General features: G+C 33.8%; 1 protein-coding gene across 7 annotated transcripts in view; it reads left to right on the plus strand.

The window, feature by feature from the left end:
- The window catches only part of LOC111597798 (protein held out wings), a 39,865-nt gene extending 17,878 nt beyond the window's left edge, over window positions 1–21,987 (plus strand). For 4 of the 7 annotated variants that reach the window (XM_023312674.2, XM_030224730.1, XM_023312675.2 and 1 more), the window contains exons 3-9: window positions 4,539–4,672; window positions 10,831–10,947; window positions 13,035–13,175; window positions 13,610–13,706; window positions 14,026–14,379; window positions 17,586–18,190; window positions 20,917–21,987. In XM_023312674.2, coding sequence (XP_023168442.2) covers window positions 4,539–4,672; window positions 10,831–10,947; window positions 13,035–13,175; window positions 13,610–13,706; window positions 14,026–14,379; window positions 17,586–17,692 — 950 coding nt within the window. In that variant the 3' untranslated portion in view covers window positions 17,693–18,190; window positions 20,917–21,987. Of the gene's footprint in view, window positions 1–4,538; window positions 4,673–10,830; window positions 10,948–13,034; window positions 13,176–13,609; window positions 13,707–14,025; window positions 14,380–15,508; window positions 15,604–17,582; window positions 18,191–20,916 lie in introns of those variants that run through there. The other 3 variants (XM_030224731.1, XM_030224732.1, XM_030224733.1) reach the window with 3 other exon arrangements.
- The last annotated feature ends 2,866 nt before the right edge of the window (window positions 21,988–24,853 follow it).

Consider the following 24,853-nt stretch of genomic DNA (forward strand, 5'->3'; position numbering starts at 1 on the left):
TATCATATTTATATTTATCATATTTATTATATTTAACATTTCTATAAAATTTTACAAAAATTTGTTTTTGGAACTGTCAACCGCAGGCAAAGGAATAAAAATAAGTATGCAAAATACAAAAATCAAATAAATGAAATTACTTGAATACACATACATACACACTTGCATAAATATCCGATATATATATATATATATATATATATATATATATATATATATATATATATATATATATATATATATATATAGATATAGCTGTTTGTTTCGCTGTGCGTGTTTTTGTTTTGCGCAAAGTGATTTTGTGTGCAAATTCTCAAGGCCGACCAAGGCATTTGTGGAGTTCATGCCAAATGTGTGCTTGCAGTTGGTTTATGGCCGGAGGCGAACGGCTTAATTGCAGTGGCTATGGAACACAACCGTCGACATTCAAGCCGAGCTTTAAGCACTTTTTTTTCTGTATTATTTTGTGCCATTACGAGGCGTTTGTCATTGCTGTGACAATTTGTTAAACTCGGCTTGTCACCCACACGATCAGCGTTTTGGCATTGTTAAGGCCAAGATACGCTGGCAACACCCACGCCGCACCAAGCTGAGCTGAGTCGGAGCCCACAGTGCGAGTCATCTAATTCGTGGCTTGAATGGTCTTGCATTCATAAATTAGCCGCTCAAATACTTGGCTGCTAATGTATCACACTTGAAGCCGAGTCGTGAGCCAATGCAAATTACTGCGTTCCGACAAAATCAATCAATCAACTGATCTACCCGCAGTCTCCAGGCTGTGAGCTGAGCTTGGTATTAATTTGGCTTGGGTGTCAACTGAACTAACTGCCTACCTGACTGCCTGACTGCCTGTTTGGCATATCTTATAAGATTGACAAGCTGGGATTAGATTTTGGCGTGAACAAGGTTGTCTGCGGTTATGTGGAAGCAGCAAGCATGTTTGCCTATAAATCAAATGCAAACGTATTCAAACCTGTACAGAAACAATAGATTCCACTAACACCATATCAATTCTTATCAAATCAAATGAAATATTTCAATTTATTCAATTTGTGCTCTTGTTTAATTGAATTTAATGTGTGTCTGAGCGACGCATTAGGCACGAAGAACAAACAGCAGAACGGAAAATCTCTTGAGACTTAAAAAAGAAAAAAAAAAACGAAGAAAGATTGCACATAATATAATTTAATTTGCTTGGCAGCGCAGTGGAAAATGATTTTCATTTTGACTAAAAAAAAAGCAGCAGCAGAAAACAAGCAGAAATATTATGAACAGATATAAATAACAAGACATGGCTCGTTCTAGCTGTCCAAGCACATTAAGAGTCGGCCAAAGAACTCATTAAGCGATGCGAGTGAAAACTGAAATATCGAATACAGCATGGAATTTGTCGCAATAAACAAGCATAAAGTATTTATACATATATATATATATATATATATATATATATATATATATATATATATATATATATATATATATATATATATATATATATATATATATATATATATATATATATATATATATATATATATATATATATATATATATATATATATATATATATATATATATATATATATATATATATGTATATATATATACATATATATATATATACATATATATGTATATATATATATATATGTATATATATATATACATACATATATATATATATATATATATATATATATATGTAAGTGTATGTGTATGTGTGTGTTTGTATGTGCGAACAATTTGTTATTGCGTTCCGTTTAATAGATGTTCAAAAGCAAATTAAGGGCAGTTCGGCGAAAAGCTTTTCATTTAGTTGGCAACATTTTCTTGTCTCGCACGCAACATGAGCAATTTTTTGTTGCAATCATGAAATCAGCAAGCTGAGATCTTTTCAAGCATAAACGCAATCATGACAGCTGCCAATTTTAATCGGTCAAATGTCAAACGGTGGACAGACTGACAAACTGAAGGAGATCGTAACTGATGTGTGGCACACGAATTAGATGAATAAGCCATGGAATTGCATTTGCATATGACACAGCTGCCCCCGAGCAGCAGTATCATAGAATCGGATTAGTCACTGGCAGGCCAAATTGATAGCAGCATTTAGATAAATTATAATAATTAAGCCTAAGCTGATGCCATAAGCGTAGGCGGCTTAATTAATAGCTTGCCTTTTGCGACTATATCTCTCTTTCTCTTTGTTATCTCTCTCTCTTCTCATATTTACATATATATATATATATATATATATATATATCTATCTGGTATATAATTAAATGTCCATGTCCGTTGCTAAGTGACCATTTAAGGGCATTGGCTGAGTTGGCCTGAGCAGGTTGTCTATATGTAGGTGTCGACCGGCTATACCAATCTAATAATTATCAATGAAAGATCTTTTTATTCATTAACAAGTTCTCGTTCTGTAGTACTTATAAGGCAGTTGCTGTTTATACACATAAATATATATATATATATATATATATATATATATATCTATTTTGTTTTGCAAACTGTATCGCTCATTCATTCGAAATGCCGACACTCTTAATGCAAGTCAAGTTTTAGTCATAATTTACATGTGTATTGCTTATGACTCTATCTCTCTATCTTGGAAATTCAAATAAGCGAACTTCCATATAAGGCGCACACACAGCGCAACCAAATTTGGTGCCAAGCAGCGAACTTGCAAAAAGAACTTGACTCGACTATGGTGTGTGTGGGCAACATTTAAGTATTATTATTATGTTGTTTTTTTTTGTTGCCTCCAAATCCAAATCCAAATCCCGCACACATTGTTTAAACTATTCAAAAGTGCTAACGAACTCTGTAAAGGATGTGCCAGAAATTCATTTGTGATGTGTTGATTTTTGACTTCGTTTACAAAGTTTTTCATTTGCTTCTTGGCTTCTTCAGTAATAGATGAGAGCTGCGTTTCAGCCATTCGGCCTTTCAGCCATTTTGGCCATGTGTCCAAACATAATTTTGAGGGCTTTATGACGCCCTTCTGGGAGCTGGCGGCAATGTCTTTTACGCTCAGCTGCCACATTTTGCAACATTTTAAATTTAGATCTGTATATTTTTCTAGCGCTGTTGCACTTTATGAGCAGCAGCGGAGCGTCAATAAATTGTCAAATTTTATGCATGGCGATTTTACATTTGGCAGAGATATTGCATTAGTCAGCGAGAAGCACAAGCTAAAGGCAAAATAAAAAAGAAAAAGAGAACTGGGCGAATTGTTTAAAACTTGAATATAATATATATAAAAGATTTCCCAATAAATTTTCACTCTAGTTTGAATAATTCAAGAGTAAAATAAAAAAGTTTTCATGTCGAATTTTAACAAAAAATGCACGTTTCGATTGACCAGTTGGTGAAAAGCCAAGCTATAAATTCAAGTGTTTATAACAATTAATAATTACCTATCATAGATGGTGCTTCAAGTATTGCATTGCCATAACCAGAATTGCATTGAATTATTTTGCCGGCCAAGTCATGCAGCAAATTGATGACATAGACCTCCTAGACATAGTGTGCACAGTGGCTGTTTCTTAAGTCATGCCGTATGACATGTGCCTAGCACACACCCACAAAAGCAACATATATATATATATGTATATATATATATTATTCACATTGATCATTTTGGCCCTATCGTTCTGGTGACAAATTGTTGGCCATTGTATGCGCCAGCTACACGGGGGCACATGCCAAACTTAAACAATGCAACTGAGCTGAGTCCAACAACAAAAACAAAAACTAAATGTTGATCATATCAATTGTAAAGGCGCTGTCAACTGGCACAGTTGGGGAGCGAAAACGACGACGGCAGTTAGTCGCTGCGGTAGCCCAAACGCCAAATGTGTGAATTATGGCGCACAATGAGGCGTATGCGCAATTTGGCATTGCATTTTACATTTATTTAACACAGCTCCGCGCAGCTCCGCACAGCTCATCGCTGTAATTTGAAAGGCAAATGCATGCCATAATTCGTTTATATATAAACCAAATGATTTCACTAGGTGGCTATAATAATAATGGGGGCGTAGAGGTAAGATGCTCGGTGTGTGTCGACTAGTTTGCATCTAATAAATTAGCGGCATTAATATAAAGTAAACATTCACACGCCATTAATGGCATACGTCTATGTATATATGCTGGCGCAATTGTTGCTCGAAATATTCGTACAGCTAAAAGTCAAATTAAGCGTCATTTAATACGCACATTTAACTAAATGACAAATTGCTCTAATGACCGAGTTGAATGATTAGCTACATAGTTGTCAATTAAACAAAACAAAAACTCGTTTTTCACATTGATAGCAGCATTAAAAATATAGTTTTAATTTTATTATAATTATTTATAATAATATGTTGGCTGCAAAAGCTGCTATGAAACTCAAATTGAATTACATTTTGGTCGTAATAATTTTTAAGTCGTAAGTAAATTTTTGTTATTGCAATATTTTAATGTGTTTTTTATTAGTTTTTTTTTTTTTAAATTGTTATTTCATTAATTATTATTCTCTTTTGCAGAAATTGCGCGTGTTCGTGCCTCCCTATTCCAGATTAATGGCGTTAAGAAGGAACCCCTTACGCTGCCCGAGCCAGAGGGCGCAATGGTTACGCTGAATGAGAAGGTTTATGTGCCAGTGCGTGAGCATCCAGATGTAAGTAGAAACAGACAAATATATACGAATATCGGGAAATGATCAACGATGATCTAATTTATGAATCGAAGCACATTTGAAGCGCTTCCGCTAATTAGAATTGACAGCGAGGCCTGCTCAATGGGCCCCAATGAGCAACTGGTACACCGGAAATCGCTTTAAGGTGCGCCCTCTAACAGTGCCCGAAGAACACGAGACGCTGCCAGTTGCTGCTGCAACAAATGGGCGGTTAGGCAACACTCAGGCAGACACGCACACGCGCGAACACACACTCAAACATATATGGAGAGATAACACACCTTTAGACAGCTGATGGAATCAGTCGGCTGTTAAGTTGTCCAAAACATGGCAATTGCCTCAGCTTGGGGCTCGCCTTAAGACTCGCCAAATGCAAAATGCGTATCAGTTTAGTTTGCTGCAGCGGAGCACTCTGCTCACTGTTGTAGCTTGCCTCACAGCACACATACACTCACATACGTGTGTGCATATATGTACTTTAAATGGGTTAGACAAAATCAGTGAAGCGTTTTAGGAAGTCGCTTGACGTCGTCGTCGTTGCCGTTGTCGCTGTCGCTGTCGTTGTCGTTGTCGTTGTAGGCGTTTTGTTTAGCCGCCTAGCCAAACGCCATGGCAAATTAGAATTTGATTTAATTTTATGCAATTTCAAATGCTGTTTTTATTTTAATTTGTTATTGTTGTTGTTTTTTTTTTTTGGAAAATGTTTGGGCGTAGCTTTGCCTTATTTCTGGCTGACAGCATCATCAAACAAGCGCTGACTGAATTTATTTCACTGCTTGACACAATTAAAACATATATTTCAATGAGCGGTAATGCTTGCTCCACATAGCTAATATTTACTATACATATATATACATATATATTAATTAAAAAGAGATTCGTTAAGATATATATATCTTAAAAAGAGATTCGTTAAGATATATATATCTTAACGAATCTCTTTTTTAATTCAAAAAGTATTTATTGGTTTATTTGAAAAGTCGCTATCACTTAAAGCGCTCAATATGCAAATATAATTGCTTAAAGCTGCTAATTAGCTAGACACGCTTAAATCTTTGGCAAATTCTAGCTGGAGGTTAAAGCTGTAGAGAGTTGACTATATTCTACTCTCTAATTTACCACAAAACGCGACATTTATAGTGTTGAATCATTCATATAATAATAAGCAATAAATTTAGTAAGAGCAGTATTTGAAGTTGGTGTTACGTTTGAAGTTGCGTTTGAAGTTGAAGTTGAAATAGGTATGCGCTCTGCCTATGCTTGCTCTCCCTATATGCTCTTACTTACTGAGTAAAGGCATTGTTATATGGAAACTCAAGGTAGTCGGACGGTGTAGTGATATTTTTGAATCCCTGTATCATAGGAAAAATGTCACAAGTTGCTTTCATCTTCTGTATAGCAAGCTCAGCTAATTTAACATAATACAAATGCGTCACTACAGGGTATTTAATATGTATAAATTTATATTGCTGCATTGCATAAGCTTTAACTGTTAAGCAGCAGCAGCAAATGTTTTGCATAAAGTTAGTTTTTTAATGGGAACTTTCTATATATTTTGTTCCTCCAAAGAGCCAAACAAATTGAATCTGATTGAGGAAAGGCGTAAATTAGAAAACGAACATAATTTGATGCTGAAACAGAGCAAAACGCTAAATCAAAGTTGCTTTTGATGATGCTGTTGCTGCTGCTGTTTAGGATGCTGTTCTTGTGCTTTCCAAATGGAAATTGGCACAGCCCGACTGAGATTTACGACCACAGGGCATAGGTTTTATAGATGTTTATATATATACATATATATATATAAATAAATATATATACATATATAAAATATGTTCGATCTTGTTTTATTTCTTTTGACTATTTTTGTTTTTGATATTTCAGGTGTTCTGTGTATTTCGAATGCTTCTATTTTTATGCCCTCGACCAGTTGAAGATTATTTTTTGTGTTTTTTGCGCGGGTGTGTGCGCGGCATTTCGATAAATCATTTCATTTAATTGCAATATTTCTAGCTCGATAGCTAAACATGAACATTTCTGACATTTTCTTGCCGAATGACCGAAGCCAAATGTTTATAAGTAAGACAAATTGCGTTTCAGGTCGCCAGGCGGGCAAGAAAATGCAACAAGTTTGCACAATGTTTATTGTCCATGCAAACACACACACACACTATATAAATATATATATATATAGATATATGTTTTAGCCTCGTCATTGGTCATAAATTTAACCACTGAGTCGAACGCAGCGGGCAGCATTAGCCGAAACGTTTGCACGAAAAATAATAGCAGTAAATAATTTCCACCATATTTAACAATGTAAATAATGATTTGTCAGCCGGCTGACAAGCGGCAACAACGACAACGCCATGTAAATGGACAACAATTTGTCAACAAGGCTTATGCGAGTGGATCGCGCATAGCATTCTGCAAGCCTACAAAATGCAATCGCTTAATACGCTCGATTGTTGCTTGCTGGCTGCGTTGGCTGTGTCCAAAACATAAATACAACTTAATTAACGTCAACAACAACATCTGTTGCAAACAAGCCAACTGACAACCACAACTACAATGCCATCTAACAGTTTACAATTAATTACTGAACAGCTATTAACACATAGTTGTATGCCACATTCACATATCTATAGCTCCAGTTGAAGCTGCTTCGCAGCCCAGTATTTATTTCAAATACACACACTCTCTCTTTCTCATTCTCCCTTCTACGTCTATCAATGTCCACCTCTTACTGCTGACCTGTCAACATAATGCTCATACGCCCCGTGGTGTTCACTGCGCGCAGAGCTGCAAGCTGTCATTTTATATACGTTCCGATAAGTTAGATAAAAGATGAAACTTTTATAAAAGCTGCTAAGCAGCTGCTCAAATAGTATTCTTCAGCTTAATTTTTATATTTTTTTAAATGGTTTGCAGTTAGAAATTGATGTTGGCAAGACTGTAAAAAAAAAAACAGATTTTTAGACACTTAAATGAGCAGTACATGTAATTTATATGATCATAACTATAAAAATATAGATAAGCAAATATGTAATAAAAATAAAAATAGCTGAGTTAATTGAATAGTGACGGATTAATGATTAGACAAACATCAAATAAGAGAGAATTAAAAATAAAAAAATATTTAGAATTCCACATTACTTTCCACATTATTTCTAAATTTGTATTTTATACTCAAGTCTAAGAATCGAATTTTCTTTAAACTTAAATCGAATCCTAGATCAAATCAGTTAAGCAGATGAAATAATATTTACACCTTTGGTTGATTAGAACTGCAAAAGGAACTATCCTTTCTCACAGTGTGAACCAGTCGTCCCATAACTTAGCGCTTAACATTTTTTAAGATTTAACATTACTTAGTTCACTGAGTTATTGTTGTCTAAGCTGAATGCTATGCTAACAGCTGTTGTCCATTAGCTGACATTACTAACAGCTTGAATATTTATGTTAAATTCTTTGCAACAACAACAGCAGCAGCAGTAACCGAGCTCAACTCATTTGTCGCAACATTTTGCACACTTTATGCATTGTGTGTGTCGTAAATATAATGGCAATTAATCTGAAAACTGCAGCGAATCGGTCATGAACATAAAATGCTAATTACGCGCAACTAAAAAATGCTCATTTCAATTTTTGAGTTATTCAATAAGTAGTACAGCAACAAATAACAACAGCAACTTGGTTTTGTTTTTTTTGTGTTAGATGTCAAACTGTGATTTATTTTTCCGCGGAATATAGACATACTTTTTGTGTTACATTCGCGTATAATTAAACACACGCACACTCGCAGTCGCACTAGTGACTCGCACTCACATGGAGAAGACATATAGATTGTATGTTTGTTAAAATGTACTTATACAGATTTGTAATCTATTTGATCTGCGCCGACTGGCTGCCTAGTTTTGCATTTTTTCCACTTAACTGTCGGCTAATATGAAAAGATGTTTTTCTGTTGGAAACTATTTATTTGGCTATAATTGCCTTGATATACTAGTTAAGTTAGCCCAAAGTCTGTTTACTCAATGAATGCAGAGATTATTATATATATTCTATTCAACAATTTGACGTTCTGCCTCTTTGTTTGTTAGCCAAAAATGTCCCGTGTGTTGTTAAGCAGCTTTTACAATAGTCCATTACAATTGTTGCCATAGCAGCCAATTTCCATTTCGGTTCATTAATTTTTAATTTGGGTTTATGCGCGTCTCTCACTCTCTCTCTCTGTCCCATTGAGGGCAATCTGCTGCTGCTGCTGGCTTATCAATTGTTTGCTCTACAAACACATATAAGTATTTAGTTTATAATAAAATCGTTCTTATCGCTGCACACAATCTGCTATATCAGAGTGAGAGAGGAATACACACACACAAAGCTCCTGCTCTAGCAACTGTCGCCCCTTTTGTCTGCTAACAGCATATTTTGCTCAAGTGCTGCTGTCTGTAAACAATAATATTAATAAATATTTTTGTTGCGCTCGCTGCAGCTTTCCACTTGAGTCGCAGTTTTCATAATTGATTGAAAATTAAAGGGAAAACTGTTCACAATTGATTAAGTTAATTAATTTTTATTTGATGCCGATTAAGTAATTGATTTACTTTAATTCATTTAAACCAAATTGAAGTCAGTCACAAAGAGCAGCAGTCGCCAATGCAAATATTTATTTTTTGAGTTTCTGGAAAACTTTTCATCGACAACTGAATGCATTCCATTGCGCTTGCAGAACTTGGCCTGACTCTGTCTCTTGCCGTAGCTGTAACAGTGTCTGTGGCTGTGGCTCTGTTTTCAGCCGAAGCCGTTTAAATGCACATTCTTTAATTCTTAATTAAAATTTGTGCACAGCCATTAAACTGCTAACTGCATTTATGCATCTGCAGCAATTTTCAATTGATTTGATCTCAATTGTTGCCAGCGGCTGTTGCAACCAAACAGCTGAGAGCATACAGTGTAAATGGCAATAGATATATAGATTTATTTTGTTAGATAAAGATTAATATACAGACATACAGACAACAACGAGTGCTGCTGTGCTGTAGTTGCTGCTGCCACTCACATCATCGTTAATACAACAACACACACATCACATCATCAGTTTGGAAATAACATTTAATATACTCTTGTAGCGGACGTGATCAATCAGCAAATGTGTAATATGTAAAGCAAGAAAGCCACAATTTTAAGTATATATACTTAAGATCGAAATATATATATTCTCAGTCGTATTGAAAAATGGTAGAATTGTCTGTCAATTCTAGAATTTTCAACTAAATGCCAAAGGCGGAATTCCTATTAACCATTTGACCAACGTCTATTCATATATTTTATAGAGTATATGGTCTGCGGTGCTAGCCTTGCCTTTTCGCTAATAAAAGCCAAACTGCGCCACATTTGGTGGGTGGTCGCCTCAGGGCCAGAATTGCGCCATTTTCAATATGAATATATATATATATATTTATATAATTGTGAATATAATTCAGGTTAAATTGTTGAGATATTCGACTATGAGTGAGCCTAATAAATCTACGATTTGATCGTCTAATTTATGAGCATCAAATTACGCCCGAGGGCGTGGTTAGAGCGACGGCATGAAGCATATGATAATTGGCTGCTGGCTCATCAATTACCCAGCTGTTGGCAAGAGCTCAACTAGCCGGGCTCCTAACAGGCGCTATCAGTGTGACCTGTTGTCAGGCAGCTCTCGACTAAAAAGGCCCCCTCAACTGGTATTTGAAATGCCTTTGACTGTTGCCGCCACTAAGCATTTGCTGCTGCTGCTATTGCTGTTGCAGTTGGCAATCTGTTTGAGAGTCTGGCTGATTGGTTTATCGTGGCGAATTCAGGCGTGTCGCCTTAGGTCATATTACGTATTTTGTCCGCTTGTGCATTTGTATTTTTTTTTTTTCATTATAATTTTGCTTCTCAACTCGTGAAACAGAAAATAATAATTTTGACTTTGAAAGAATGTTTGTGCATTGAATTGAATTTGGTTCATGAGTCACCCCGACCATTAATGTGTTTTAAATTTATATGAAATCAAGCTTTGGCATTAAGACTTCAGCTTGATTTGTTATTATTTATATATTATATTTTTGCTATAATTGTTGCTCATTTCCTGTCATTTCTTTCCGTTTCAGTTCAACTTTGTTGGTCGCATTTTGGGACCGCGCGGCATGACAGCCAAACAATTAGAACAAGAGACTGGCTGTAAGATAATGGTACGCGGCAAGGGCTCCATGCGGGACAAAAAGAAGGTGAGTTCTATTTCCAGATTATGTATAAGGGAAACACAATTCCAATATCCATCAACCGAAAGTATAAAAAGAATTTAAGAAAATTCAAAATTTCATTAAATTAGCACTTTAAATACCAATCAACCGACAGCGTAGCAATGCATAGTTTGCATGCCAATCTAAAAGCCCCAACCACCACCCACGTGCCCACACTCATACACACACATTCATATGGCTATTACTATGCAGCCAGAGCACATTTCAAATTCAATTTAATAGAAACTTTTCTGACGAAAATGTCGGTTGACATTCGGTTGCCGTGCCAAAAGGAAAATGATTTTCAATTAAGAGACAACTTTAAGTCAAATATTTAATACCACATGAATAATTAAGTAATTTAAATATAAGCTAAGAGACCGTTCAAAAGTCAATGTTTCTCATTTCTATTCTATATCTGCACTATGGCCGTCTGGATTCACATAGTTTTCTATTGGCATTTATAGTATTATAAATATATATTCAAAACTTGTCACTTCAACGCTCATGATGATTTAATTTCCTTTGGCGTTCGTTGAACAAACAAAAAAATAAACAGAGCTAAGATGATTAAATGTATTTTCGTAGTTTGCAAATGTGGAGCGCATTTTAAGCAAACTGATACACACACACAGACACACGGCAAACAGACCGTCAGACACACAGTCAGACGAAAAGACAAGTCATATAAAAGTGAACACTTTTATAGCATTGCAATATTTTGATAATTTAGTAGCTGTACACAAAGAGCTGACACCCACTCAGGTGCTCAGAGCGGACTGCTTGGCTGGCTGACTTGGCTGCTATAGCGTCAGCCGAAATGTGTGTGAGTCATGATATTTTCATGAAAATGACAAGCGAGTAAGACCAGCGAAAATGTTTACTAGCTGCAGTCAAACAAGATATAGAAATAGAAAAAGATGTATTCCATATATATATATATCTTGCACCAGAACCCCCTTTATTATATATATATATATATATGTATATAAATATGTATAAATCAGTTTCCATGCAACTGGCTGAATCAGATGTGTCCACAAAGTTGGCTCATTTTGCCGCTTGACAGTTTGTAATTTGACAAGTGGCTGGCGGCTCGAAATTAGCCAGGCACTGGACGCGCTGATGAGCCAACTTCAAAAGCCAACTAAACTGACAGTTTTGCCTGGCACTTTGAGCTTAATTGATTAGTAAATTCTCAAAATTATATTTGAGCATGACTATATAGCTATGCATATAGACGTATATATATATATATATATATATATATAATGCTTTCTTTCACGTTTTGGGTCAGAAGTTAATGAGCTGAGCAAGTGAAGAGCCTTGGGCTAAGCATTAATAAATATTAAGTACATATTTACAAATATTCCGAGCGTGACAGCCAGAAGTGCCTCCGAGCATTTGGCGTGGCGGAAAAGTAACAGCTTCAGCAGAATTTCACAATTTAGAATATTTCACGAAATGCACTTTTCTGTGTGGCCACAATTAATTGTAACACATGCGCCACAAGTGTCCTCTAAGCACTGCCCCCCACCATCCCTTTCCCCAGCTTTCTATTACAGATCGAGTCAAATTAGGAAAGGCATGCGATTTTATTGGCATTTACAGAAAGACTCAGTTATTACGTCCATCAGCAATAATCTGTTGCAGCTTGTAGTTGCGGCTGAGTTTGCGGTCTAAGAAACATATATTATTATTGATATTTATACGTGATATATATAGAATAGAATTTCACAGATTTTATTTCATTGTATATGCTATATTTATATATCTATGCTTACAAATACTTCTTAGATTTCATAGAGTATATATATTCAATATGTAGCTTTAGTCTTCTTGATTTATAGCTAAGATTTGCCGTCATATGACGCCATCAACTGGACTGTAGGAGAGCAACTCAAGCTTAAGTTAAATCTTAATGCGTATATAGATAGTTTCTTATAATTATATATTATATTATATTAATTATTAATTATATATTGTATTATTATATTATATTAATTAATAAATATATATTAAATTATTATATATATTATATTGTATTCCTGAGTTTGTTCTCTGTTTTTCAGGAGGATGCCAATCGTGGCAAACCGAATTGGGAGCACTTGTCTGATGACTTACACGTCCTGATTACTGTCGAGGATACCGAAAATCGCGCCAAAGTCAAGTTGGCTCAAGCTGTTGCTGAAGTGCAAAAGCTGCTCGTGCCGGTAAGTCAAAGCGCAAAAGCTATAAGAACACCCAACTCCTTCAATAAAAAAAGTAAATTAAATTAAAAATTAATTTTAAAAAAATACAAAACACCAAAAAAGCAAGAGCAAGAATTGAGATGTTAAATTTCTGGCATGTTCCTAATGCCAGCTGCCTATTTATATCGATTAATCAATTTGCTGTATCTATCTATCTGTAAACAATAAATAAATAAATAATTATCTCATTGCTAAAATTGTTAACCGAAATATTAATAATAATTTTATTTTATATTTTCATTTCTTTTACCAATCTAATATGCTTTGATGTATTTTGTTTAATACATTGAAAAATATCTACTACCACTACTACACAAAAACATACACACACACACACCAACATACACCAACACACGCTCCAATACACACATGCGTACGCGTACTTGTACTAACAGCAAGCCGAAGGCGAAGATGAGCTAAAGAAACGTCAACTTATGGAATTAGCCATCATTAACGGCACATATAGGGACACAACAGCGAAATCAGTCGCAGGTACGTCAATCAACATCTTCATATAAGTCAAAACTATTTATACTCAACTCAAACAAAAACAAGAAAGCAAAAACAAACGAAAACTTTTGTCTAATACCAACAGCTAATACCAGTACTGACCAAAACTAGATAAATGATTAAACAATCAACCCGGCTTTGAAAGCAATCTGAAATGCAAAAACTATGTGCTATATTTATATATATATTTCTGTATATATATATATATATATAGCAATTCGTGCTTCCTAATACGTCTAACCATTAATGATATAATGAAAATGTTTTCCTTTGAATTTACATGGATTTTCTATACGGACAGCTTTCTCATGCGTTGGTTCTCCTTCTGCTTCTGTTCTGTATCCCGCAGTGTGCGAAGAGGACTGGCGCCGTTTGGTTGCTGCATCGGATAATCGCCTGCTGACACCCACCTTGTCCGGACTGGCCACCCAGATGCGTTCACCCGCCAATGCGCCGCTCGGCGCTCCTTTGATACTTAATCCACGAATGACTGTGCCGACAACAGCGGCCAGCATATTGTCCGCCCAGGCAGCGCCGACAGCCGCCTTCGATCAGACCGCCCATGGCATGATATTTGCATCGCCATACACCGACTACGCGAACTATGCGGCGCTGACCGCCAATCCCCTGTTGGCGGAATATCCAGATCATAGCGGTGGGTTATTTGCTAGATAAACTACTCAAACCATATCGTATCTATATAACTACAAATTATGATTTTCAATCAGCTAAATATTGATTCAGTATACTCTTAACTATATGCGCCATAACTGTTGATACCAGCAAACAAACACACACACACACACGCACATACATCATTTCGAAAATTACACCAAAAAAACCCAAAAAGAAACAATGCAAAAACGATCAAAATAAAAAGTAATATATGAACATCTAATTAGCCAGTTTATGAGGCGAGTCATCGATCAGTTGAGTTATGGTTAGCCAAAGTGTTTAACATTTCTTACCGAGGCAAGCTGCGAGCAATAATACTTACTTACAACTTACTTACAGACACATGCCACTTAGGGGTTTCTTTTGCATAGTTTGAACAGTTAACGACTTAACTTTAAATCTAATTAATATTTGCGCAAAAAACAGGCAGCCAATTATGCTTTAAAGCGTTAACAATTATGCCTACAATAGCCCATAAATATATGCACATTAAGCATACGCCCCGTTGCATGTTGCATTAGCCAGCACAATTTTTTGTTCTCATTTTTTTTTTTAGTTTTTTTTTTTAACCAACTTTTCGCAATGATTGCAATTTGTATTATAATTAAATTTCACGCTTATTAATTTGTTATTTGCATTTATTTGCATGCCCTTGCAGGCATATTGACTAGAGGAGTCCAACTGGGCGTATTAGTTATTTGTGTATCTTGCAAAGATTATAGACTAGATACCACACAAAAATGACAAACATTTTGGTACTTCACTATCTATACAGAAGTCTGTAGATACCGTGTCACCGTGTAAGGGTATTGCATTTCGGTGTCATAGCCGAAGCTCTTGCTGCTTGTTATGATTATTTCTGCAGTGCCATAAAGTATGCAATGCAAAATTCGATGCTCGCACGCTTTTAACCCTTCGCTTTGATTTCACTTAACTTATTTTAATTTTATTTCTTTTTTGCATGCTTCGCACAGCTAACGATCACATTATTTTTTTTAAAAACCTCTAATATTAATAATTATATTCATTTTTGAATTTATTTCTTTTTTTCTTCCTATTTTGTATAATTAATTTTTTATCTGAATTCTGATATCAAAACATATTTACAGTTGGTCGATATATGCATGCCGGCTCCGTCTTTTGAACTTTTTTTTGTTTGAGCGCACCAAGAATTTATTGAAGTCCATAAATTGTTAGTTTTTAGTACAAGCTATATATATATATATATCTATATATATATATAAAGATATCTAAAGAGAGAAATACAACAAAAAAGAAGCAAGATTCTGCCGTTGACAGTGCACAACACAGAACATATTTTAAACATATTGAACGTAGTAATACTACATATTTAACTATAGATACATATACATATATAAACATATATACAAAAATATATTTATTTAGCAATGCACAACAACAGCAACAACAACAACAAATACTCAAATACAAAACTGCAGCTTTTCTGTAAGCAAAAAAAAAAAACAACTGAAAATATTGAACAAAAATGAAGAAAAAAGTTACTTAAGTAAAAATGATTATTGCTCGTTGAGAAACTTTTTGTTAGTTCATAGGTCGCAAACATTTCTACAAAACTGGCAGCTAGCGATTGGAAAATAAGTGATTTTAAGGCGCTTAGAGGCAGATTTTCTTTTTTCTTTTGTTTCGTTTTGTTTTTTTTTTTTTTTGTAATTAATGTTTTGGGTGTGTTTCGTCAGCTCTCTTTAAACAATTTGCAATTTTTCTATTTTGGAACATGAGTATATTCTAGTTGACAACAGCAGCAGCAGCAACAATGACGACAGTGAAGCAATTTGTTGTCTGTTGTTGTCGTTGTTGTTATGGGAACAATGAGTATTCTACTTACAGACATAGACATGCATATTACTTAAAGCCTTCAACTTCAAGTTGCTGCAGGTTTTTTGCTTAGCCTTTTAAGTAGTCTATGTTTTCTAGTTTTCTATATATATTTACATGTATACACACATACGCTTAGGTCTTAAATAACTTTTGTTATTTATTTACACTTTTTTTGTTTTGTTTTCTTTTTGATTTTACGGTGTAGGTTGATGTTTATTTGGTTTGAAATTCTTATACTCTTTTTTTTGTTGGGTTTTCTATTGTAATTAAGTGCAATGTCTAGCTAATAGCTAATTAGTTTCGTGTGGTAGTAGTTAAGCGCAGTATTTATGCACAAGTGTACCTTACGACAAGTTCAAGTTAAACATTTGATTTCCGAACCGTTTGATTTTTTTCCAGTCAGTGCCATTTATGATTCGCTTTGTAGTAATTGGCTAGCAGCCGCATGTCGGTTTTTTGTAGCATTTTAAAACACAAACATATGTATATATATATTTATATATATATATGTGTATCTTATTATAGTACCATATAGATGGAGCCTTGAATCGAGTTGGTGCTTAAACATTTTGTAGACATAAGTTAGTTGAGGTTCTCAGGCGGCCGTCCAACAATATTTTGCACAACTAGTCAGCAAAAACGGGAGCATCAAATCACCAGACAGACAGACACTGAGATAGACAGCTGGAGGAATGCTAAAGAACTGTAAAAGCAATAATTTATATTAATAATAAACATTTGTATGCGAATGTTGACTTCAAATGTTTTTAGGCTAGTTTGAGCTGAGCTGCCTTAAAGATCACTTATTTTGTCGACGTTAAACCCAGTAGCCAATCAATAAGTAAAACAACATGCATATAAACATAAATACGACTCATTCCAAAGAAACAGAACTTAAATCTAAACAAAAAATGCAATTGCAGTTAAATAATTATTAACAATTTACAATATACACGTCTCTTGTATGTTAAACTATTGAAATTGGTATTTAGCAAATGAAACAGTGTCAGTGTTCGAGCAGCAAATGAAAATTGTGTGTTATTTGAAGGAAACGCGAAGAGCAAAGCATAAATATATATATTTCTTTCTATTATATTAAGTTTTGTAGACAATATACATATATACATACATGCATACATGTCCACCTGTTCACCTGTCTAGCTGTATAGCTGTATACCTGTATGTATATGTATATATTTATTGCATTAAATATTATCTCTATATACCAATATATACATATAAAAATAAATATATATCTATATACACATATATATTTATATATATTTATGCACATATCTACATGTATCGTATCGTATATTTTAGTAGGCGCCCTTAAGCAGCAACGTCGTTTGGCGGCTAACAGAGAACACCCCTATCAGCGTACAACGGTCGGAGTGCCAGCCAAGCCGGCGGGTTTCATTGAAATACAGTAAACACTAACAAATCAAAAATAACTAAAACAAAAAAATAAGAAGAAAAGAAGAAGCATAACAGCAACGACAGCAAATCAATTTCTTGTTTCATCACATGAGACAAATATTATTTCATTTTTTTTAAAATGTATTTATCTAAAACAAATTATTTAAATTTTATTTCTCCAAACGCTAAAGAAGTTAACGATGAGTGTTATCGTTGGGCCGCCAACAAAAAAAAAAAAAAAAAAGAAAAAACAAAAACAAAAACTGGGCCCTAATCAATTTAGTTCAATTATGTTAAAGATTTTGTATTTATTCTTGTTTTGCCTTCTACATGACTATAACAAAAATTAAATCTTATTCAAGTTTTCGAACAATTTTAAATCACAAATAATAAAGCTCGTTGTGCCCTGCTGTATGCACAATGAAACCCAGCCAGTCCAGTTGGCCAGGCCGGTCTGTGCAGCTCCGTAACTCAGTTAACTCAGTCCAATAAATAACTCAAGCGCCTAACAGGTTAGTTGTGTTTCTACTCTCATCTATACAAATTGTTTTTTTACTACATTTAATATTTGCACACGAGGTGCAGTTGCCATGATGTCCTCCACAATGGCAACTGCACTTCAGCTGCGAGTTTTGATTCGTTTTCCAAACACTCACAAGAGATAAACAAATAAAATGAAAAATGAAAATATCTGAAAAATCAGAAAATCGGAACAAATTAGTGCAATAGACAGAAAGTCAAGCCGCTTAAAGCTGTCAAGTGTAAAGAATAACGTTGTTTTTTAATTATCTATATATAAATATAAATATGATATTTTTTTGTTAGTTTATTTTATTTCTTTGTTGACGACGTTGACTTGTGCCTTTGATGTTTTACAAAAACAAAAAGATTAAAATAGAAAAGAAAAAAAAAAACGAAAAATAAAAATATGAAAATAAAGGAAATGAAGATATGGATGAGAAATTCGTATATAACTTCTACTGCAGACTCGAAAGCAAAAGCAATTTAGTACACTTTGTATTACTCTTTCTTAAGCCATATAAATATTATTATTATTATTATTATTATTATTATTATATATCTATATATTATATCTATGAAATATGAATTTTATATGTGTATCTAGCGTTTAAGGCCCTGTTAGTCTGTAACGTTTACCTTGTATATCATTTGAAAATGTATGTTGCAATTGAACCGAAAGTGTACCAGAATAAAGATCAATGACTTTTGTTGAAGTGCAACCCGAACACAGAAAACAAAACCAGCAAACAACAACAACAAAAAATTCATCCAAGTCTTATAATTTCAACTCTACAACGATTTTGGAAATGCCTTCCGGGCATTCAAAAACAGAAAAGAAATACCAAACAAAAAATCTTCTAACGCTTTCTGAACTTAACAAAAAAAACCAACAAACCACTCCTATGTCGTCTCGCATAACTCATTGATCACCTCAAAGAAGAATATATATATATTAAAATCATAATTTTACAATAATCAAAACAGAAAATGAAACACTTAACTTTTGTTTGCAACTCTAGTGCCTTAACTTAAGTACTTAACTTTAGACCTAAGCTCTGTGTACGCACACTTCTAGCCAGCGTGGGGCCTGATGTACTACTCTAACTACTACTACTAGCACAACCACGACAACCAACCACATACTAGTCCGGGGCATAACTCTATGCTTAACGTCTGTCTCATCTACCCACCTTTATACACACACACACACTACACTCTCTTCCTCTCTAGTAATTAATGAAAATAATTGCAACGATTTAAGCATTGACAAAGCCAAATACCAAGTCTCCACCCACCTACTACCACGTATACATATATATATAAAGAAGATATATCTTGATGTGTATTTAACAGACTTAATCTATAAGCTTAATACGGTTCTGGTATCAGTAATACATATGTTTAATAATAATAATATCTTTTTAGTCTAGTAAGATGAATACTTGTGTAACGTTTTATAAAATTGCATTTGCATTTGCTTACAAATCCTGATATAACTTCGCACACACACAAACACACATACACACTCACATACAGACCTATACAAATACAAATTACTAAATTGATTCTAATGCCATGCTGAAGAATGTCTCTGACTACGAATATTTCAGTAAAAAACATTTCCCTTTGGCTCGTGCTGAAAATTAAAAATACATTAAATAAACAACAATGTAAATAACGCTTTACCTTGGCATTTTCCAAAAAAAAAAAAAACAATCATTTAAACAAATTGATAGCCAATGCACCTGCAATTTTATTTTATATTCTTTTTTTATATATTTTTCTCTAATCTCGAAAACTTTATACTCTTAGCATTTACATATGTATAAAAACCATAAAAAATATCAAATGATATGTGATGTAATATTATTGCTAATTTCAACTAACCAAAGGCCAAGTTAACTAAACAAAGAAAATAAAAGTAAAAAACAAAAAAACAAACAACAAATAGAACGTTAAAAAAGCAAAAAAGAAATTACTAGTAAATGATAATAATAATAATAATAATCATAAACGTTTACGTTGTTTTTGTAAATTACTCGAGCAATTCCTTTGAAGCGTCTTGAATAACCAATAAATGTCTCTTAAATAACCGTCTGACAAACAATAGCGAAAAGAACTATAAACATTTAATAATACACTTAGATTTGCACTATCTGCGATTTAGTATGTGTTTGTTCTTCATCGAATCCAAACAGAATGTTTTTTCATTTTATAGATTTTATTTATTGTTGAGAAAATCATTTTGTTGTTTTGTTGGAAAAACAATAAATGAAGAATAAAAAAAGTTACTAAACGAAATCTTGGCCTGCATGTTGTGTGCCCTGCTCTTAATGATCTATTTACTGTTCTACACATTGCATACCATACACATTATATAGACGTATCTATATATACAAATAAATATGCCCGCTTTCATTTAGTAACTTTTTGTGCTCATAATTCGCATATTAAAATATTTATATTTAGGTATTTCAATTATGAAACACGAAAACAATTTAACTAACTGCTAACCATTTATTAATACTCAATTTCCATTTCTATGACTTCTTTTATTTACATGCTAACCAAAAAAAAAAAACAACAAAAAACAATATATATATCTATATAAATAAAAACAATACCTAAAACAAAATCCACCAAAAACACATAAAAACTACCAAATTGCTAATCAAAAACCAACGTCCAACGCCTGCGCCATACTCATTTGGGTCAGATGCACCTCCTGCCATTGATATACAGCCGCAGCGAATGAAATGAATGCAGCAACAACAAGGACCAACAGCAGCAGCAGCAGCGGTTGTGGAAGCCGTGTGGGCAGTGGCTGAATGTGGCATGTGATATGCTAATTGCGAGTAGTGCAAGCACACTTCGTCACTGACAAATACTAATGCAACATCACACACACGTATTCACAAACACACCCGCATACACCCACACACACACGCCACATGCATTTGCTGCATCCAAATACAAACTGTGTCTGTGGCCTGTTGCTTGCGCCTGCATCAACTCTCATTTGTATGCAACAGCAGTAACTGTAAACAACAACAGCAACAACAACAACAGCAGCAGCAGCAGCAGCAACAACAACAGCAACATCAACAATATGAAGAAGAAGCAAAGCAATGTATTGAATTTTGTGGCCATTTCTGTTGCGTTTTGCCAGCCAGTAAAACAAAACAAAAAAACAAACAATTACAATAACAAATCAAACATAGTTTTATAGCTTAAATTAAAGAAGAAGAGAAAGAAACGCATATAATTATAATCTATTAACCACTTATAAGTTATAGTACATAGTGAAAAGTGCAGCGAACAAAAACAAAAATAACAAAAAAAAAAAAAAAAAAGAAATACTTAATTCAACTGCAAGTCTTTACGCATTGAACAATATCGATTTGTTTAAATGCCATTATAGAAAAGAATAACAATAACAAACATAAAGAATATCATTTACAGAATCTCATCTGCAAAAACACTTTCAACATATTACATTTTTTTCGAACAACGCGATGAAGAATCCTTTTTACATTATTTAGAGCTAAAACAAATTGTTTTATCTGTGTAACAATGAAACTCACACACATACACACTTATACACACACACACACAGAGAGAAAGCTCTTCTACTCATTATAGGCAGCAAAATTGTTGTTTATGTTTTTAAAAAAATATATATAAATATAAATATATATTTTTTTTTGTTAAATTGACGCAAATTCATTGTTAATGAAGTATTTCGATTATGATTATGTTATATACCATATACACACACACATACACATACACATACACATACACATACACATCAATATTAAGTATGTAGTTAACGCGACGTGCTTTCGCGCTGATTGTGAGTTAAAGCGAAGCGCGTGTGCCTATATTAAAATTAATAATTAAAGCAAATAATAATACAAACTACAAGTAACAGCCATATTTAGTTAATGAAAGGTAACGAATATCATGCATTAATAATGTACAATTAATAAATACATAATTTTAATTTACCTAATGTTAATATTGAGCTCAAGCACAATGTATTATACATAAACAACAAAAAAAAAAAACAAACAAAAAATAAAACAAAAATATTACAAAAAGAAAAGAATTAAACAATTTTAACAAGTTCAACAATTTTTGACTAAACAAACCTAAATAAAACATAAATGAAACAAACGAAATTCTTTAATTTAAAGTAAATGTTGGCAGTCATGAAAAGTGTTAAATTTTTTTGTAAATTTATAGAAATATGTTTTTTGTTTTTAAGAAAGATTCTTGCTTTCATAGAGAAACTATTTTAACACGTTCAACCCATTAGCAGCTAGCAATCATAATGTTAATAAAACGCAAAGAAAAACAAAAACTATGTTAAAAAATAGAAAGGACAACGGATAAAGGATAAAGGAAATTGCATTTAAATTATGGTACAAAAGAAAAACGGCTACATTTTATTTTAAATTAAAGAATTTTCCTTAAAGCAGCTAAATTATAATTACGCTAAACCAATTGAAACAAATATGTAATTAGTGTGCCTTTCAAAACATATTGCAACTAAGATAAATGTAAACTTATTTTTATAACGGCACAAATCAAAAACTAAAGTCAGCTAAAATTAGATTGAATCGAAACGCTAGGCAGCAGCAGCCAACTACACTATGAAATTATAATACGAAATATGTGAAGCGACATACTCAACATGTAAACAAATTAATCAATAATTTAACTAACTATTTAATGATGATGATGATGATACAATCTAATTATTATAATCTGTATATTTATGCTAGTAACGGCAATCGTGCAATCGTAGCAATGCGCACCGCCAGAATTTTCATGTCTTTTGGTGTGCTGCCTAAACATAAAACTTCATCTCGATGCGCATTGGTTTTGCTTATCGCATTTCGAAATTCAATACAATTGATGATTGTGACTAAATTAATACGGCCACTATATGTACGTAATCATGTAGTGCATAGGACTAAGCTAAAGCACTTGCATTGTGTTAATGTTAATGTCGATGGGTAACATTTATTTCAAACAATATTCATTCATTCAACATGATTTCATAAACACATTGCAAATTCACTGAATTCTTGCAATTCTATTCACATATGTTCAAATAATTACTACATACATACATATATATGTATATGTTGTATATGTATATATATATATAAATATATACGCAACTGTAACAAAATCAAATTAAATTATGTACAAGTTTTTGCATAAAATAAATGTTTATAAAAAAAATGGATCTTTGTTGTTGCAGTGCGAGTCGTGCTCGACGCAACTCCTAATTAGCTTTTGCATATTGACCATGAACTTGTTGGCTAGCAAAGTAATCATTGGCAATTGTTTGACGAGCTGCTGCACAGATGCGCAGATGCACGTGCCCTTACCACAATCAATAAAATCACAACAACCTCTACATATGCTCGCCATGTTGCTAGTTCGAGTCATTTTTGGAACTCTGTTCTGGCTGCGCTCCAGATGACATCCACTGCATACTTGCGGGCGATGCAGGCAGAGCTGGACACAATCAGCAGATGAGCGCTGCATACATAAGTAATTAGCCATGCAAAGTTCTAGAGATGTTGTTGGATACATCAGAAAAAGTAAGTTGGTTTTATGTGCTGTGGTGCAGGAGAACCTTCAATCTGACTACCTATGACAACAGGTAAAGGCTGGAACACACATCATGGTATAGAAGCAGTATTAAGGAATATGATTAAAGATTAAGATTTTGACGCTTGAAAGTATTATCTGGGTGTTTTTTTGTTGGTTCATAACTTTGAATTGTGAACTTCGCTTTATTTGACAATCCATTTGACAGCTGATAGTTGCTTTTCATTGAGTTTAGCTTGACATGTCATAGTGAATAGACTAGCATCAGAGCAACGCTTGACATCGCTGAAATTATTATCTAAATAATAGTAGTAAATAATAGTTCTGTTCGTCAAACTTATCATAATTAATTTTGTTATACTAGAAATTAACATATTTTCAGATTTGTATTCACTTTCAAGAACACTAAAAAAATTATATATATTATAGGCAAATACAATTTAGGTAACTTTCGCATGCTTTTGCCTTGAATCTCTTGTTTCATTTAAAATTCTGCATTTCCAATTGCGCAGCCAGATTGTCTGTTAATTGAAGGTATTTGCATTTTTTCAGTGCCCAATCTGGCCGCACTCGAAACGCAGCATAATCCTGTTGAATGCAACATTTATCAATGCATTTTTTCAGCGAGGTGAGATGCCATACCTATATACGTATATATATGTATGTCTGTATATATATATATGCCAATAAAAAACTGCACTCAAATGTTCATTAAGAGAGATATGTATGTAGTTATGGGCTGTGGGCGTGGCATGGCTACGGATGTTCGCTTTTGTCAGTACTTAATTATACGAAGTCGTTCGCGTCCGACTGCTACGTTCGTATTTGTTTGCAGGCGATACCTGCGCCAATGACGCGCTCGTCATTGCCTGTGGGTTATTGAATTTGCGGCCTTTTGGACAAAGCGGTAAAGCCATTGCGTTAAATATAAATAAGAAAAAGCAAAAGTTCTTTGAAGGGCCTTGTATAAAGGACCAGCATGTGCAGCAACGGATGCACTTCTTCCTCCTCCAGGCCACAAG

This window comes from Drosophila hydei, unplaced genomic scaffold (assembly GCF_003285905.1).
Source record: "Drosophila hydei strain 15085-1641.00,03,60 unplaced genomic scaffold, DhydRS2 tig00008119-arrow-pilon, whole genome shotgun sequence".
NCBI classification, from domain to species: Eukaryota; Metazoa; Arthropoda; class Insecta; order Diptera; family Drosophilidae; genus Drosophila; species Drosophila hydei.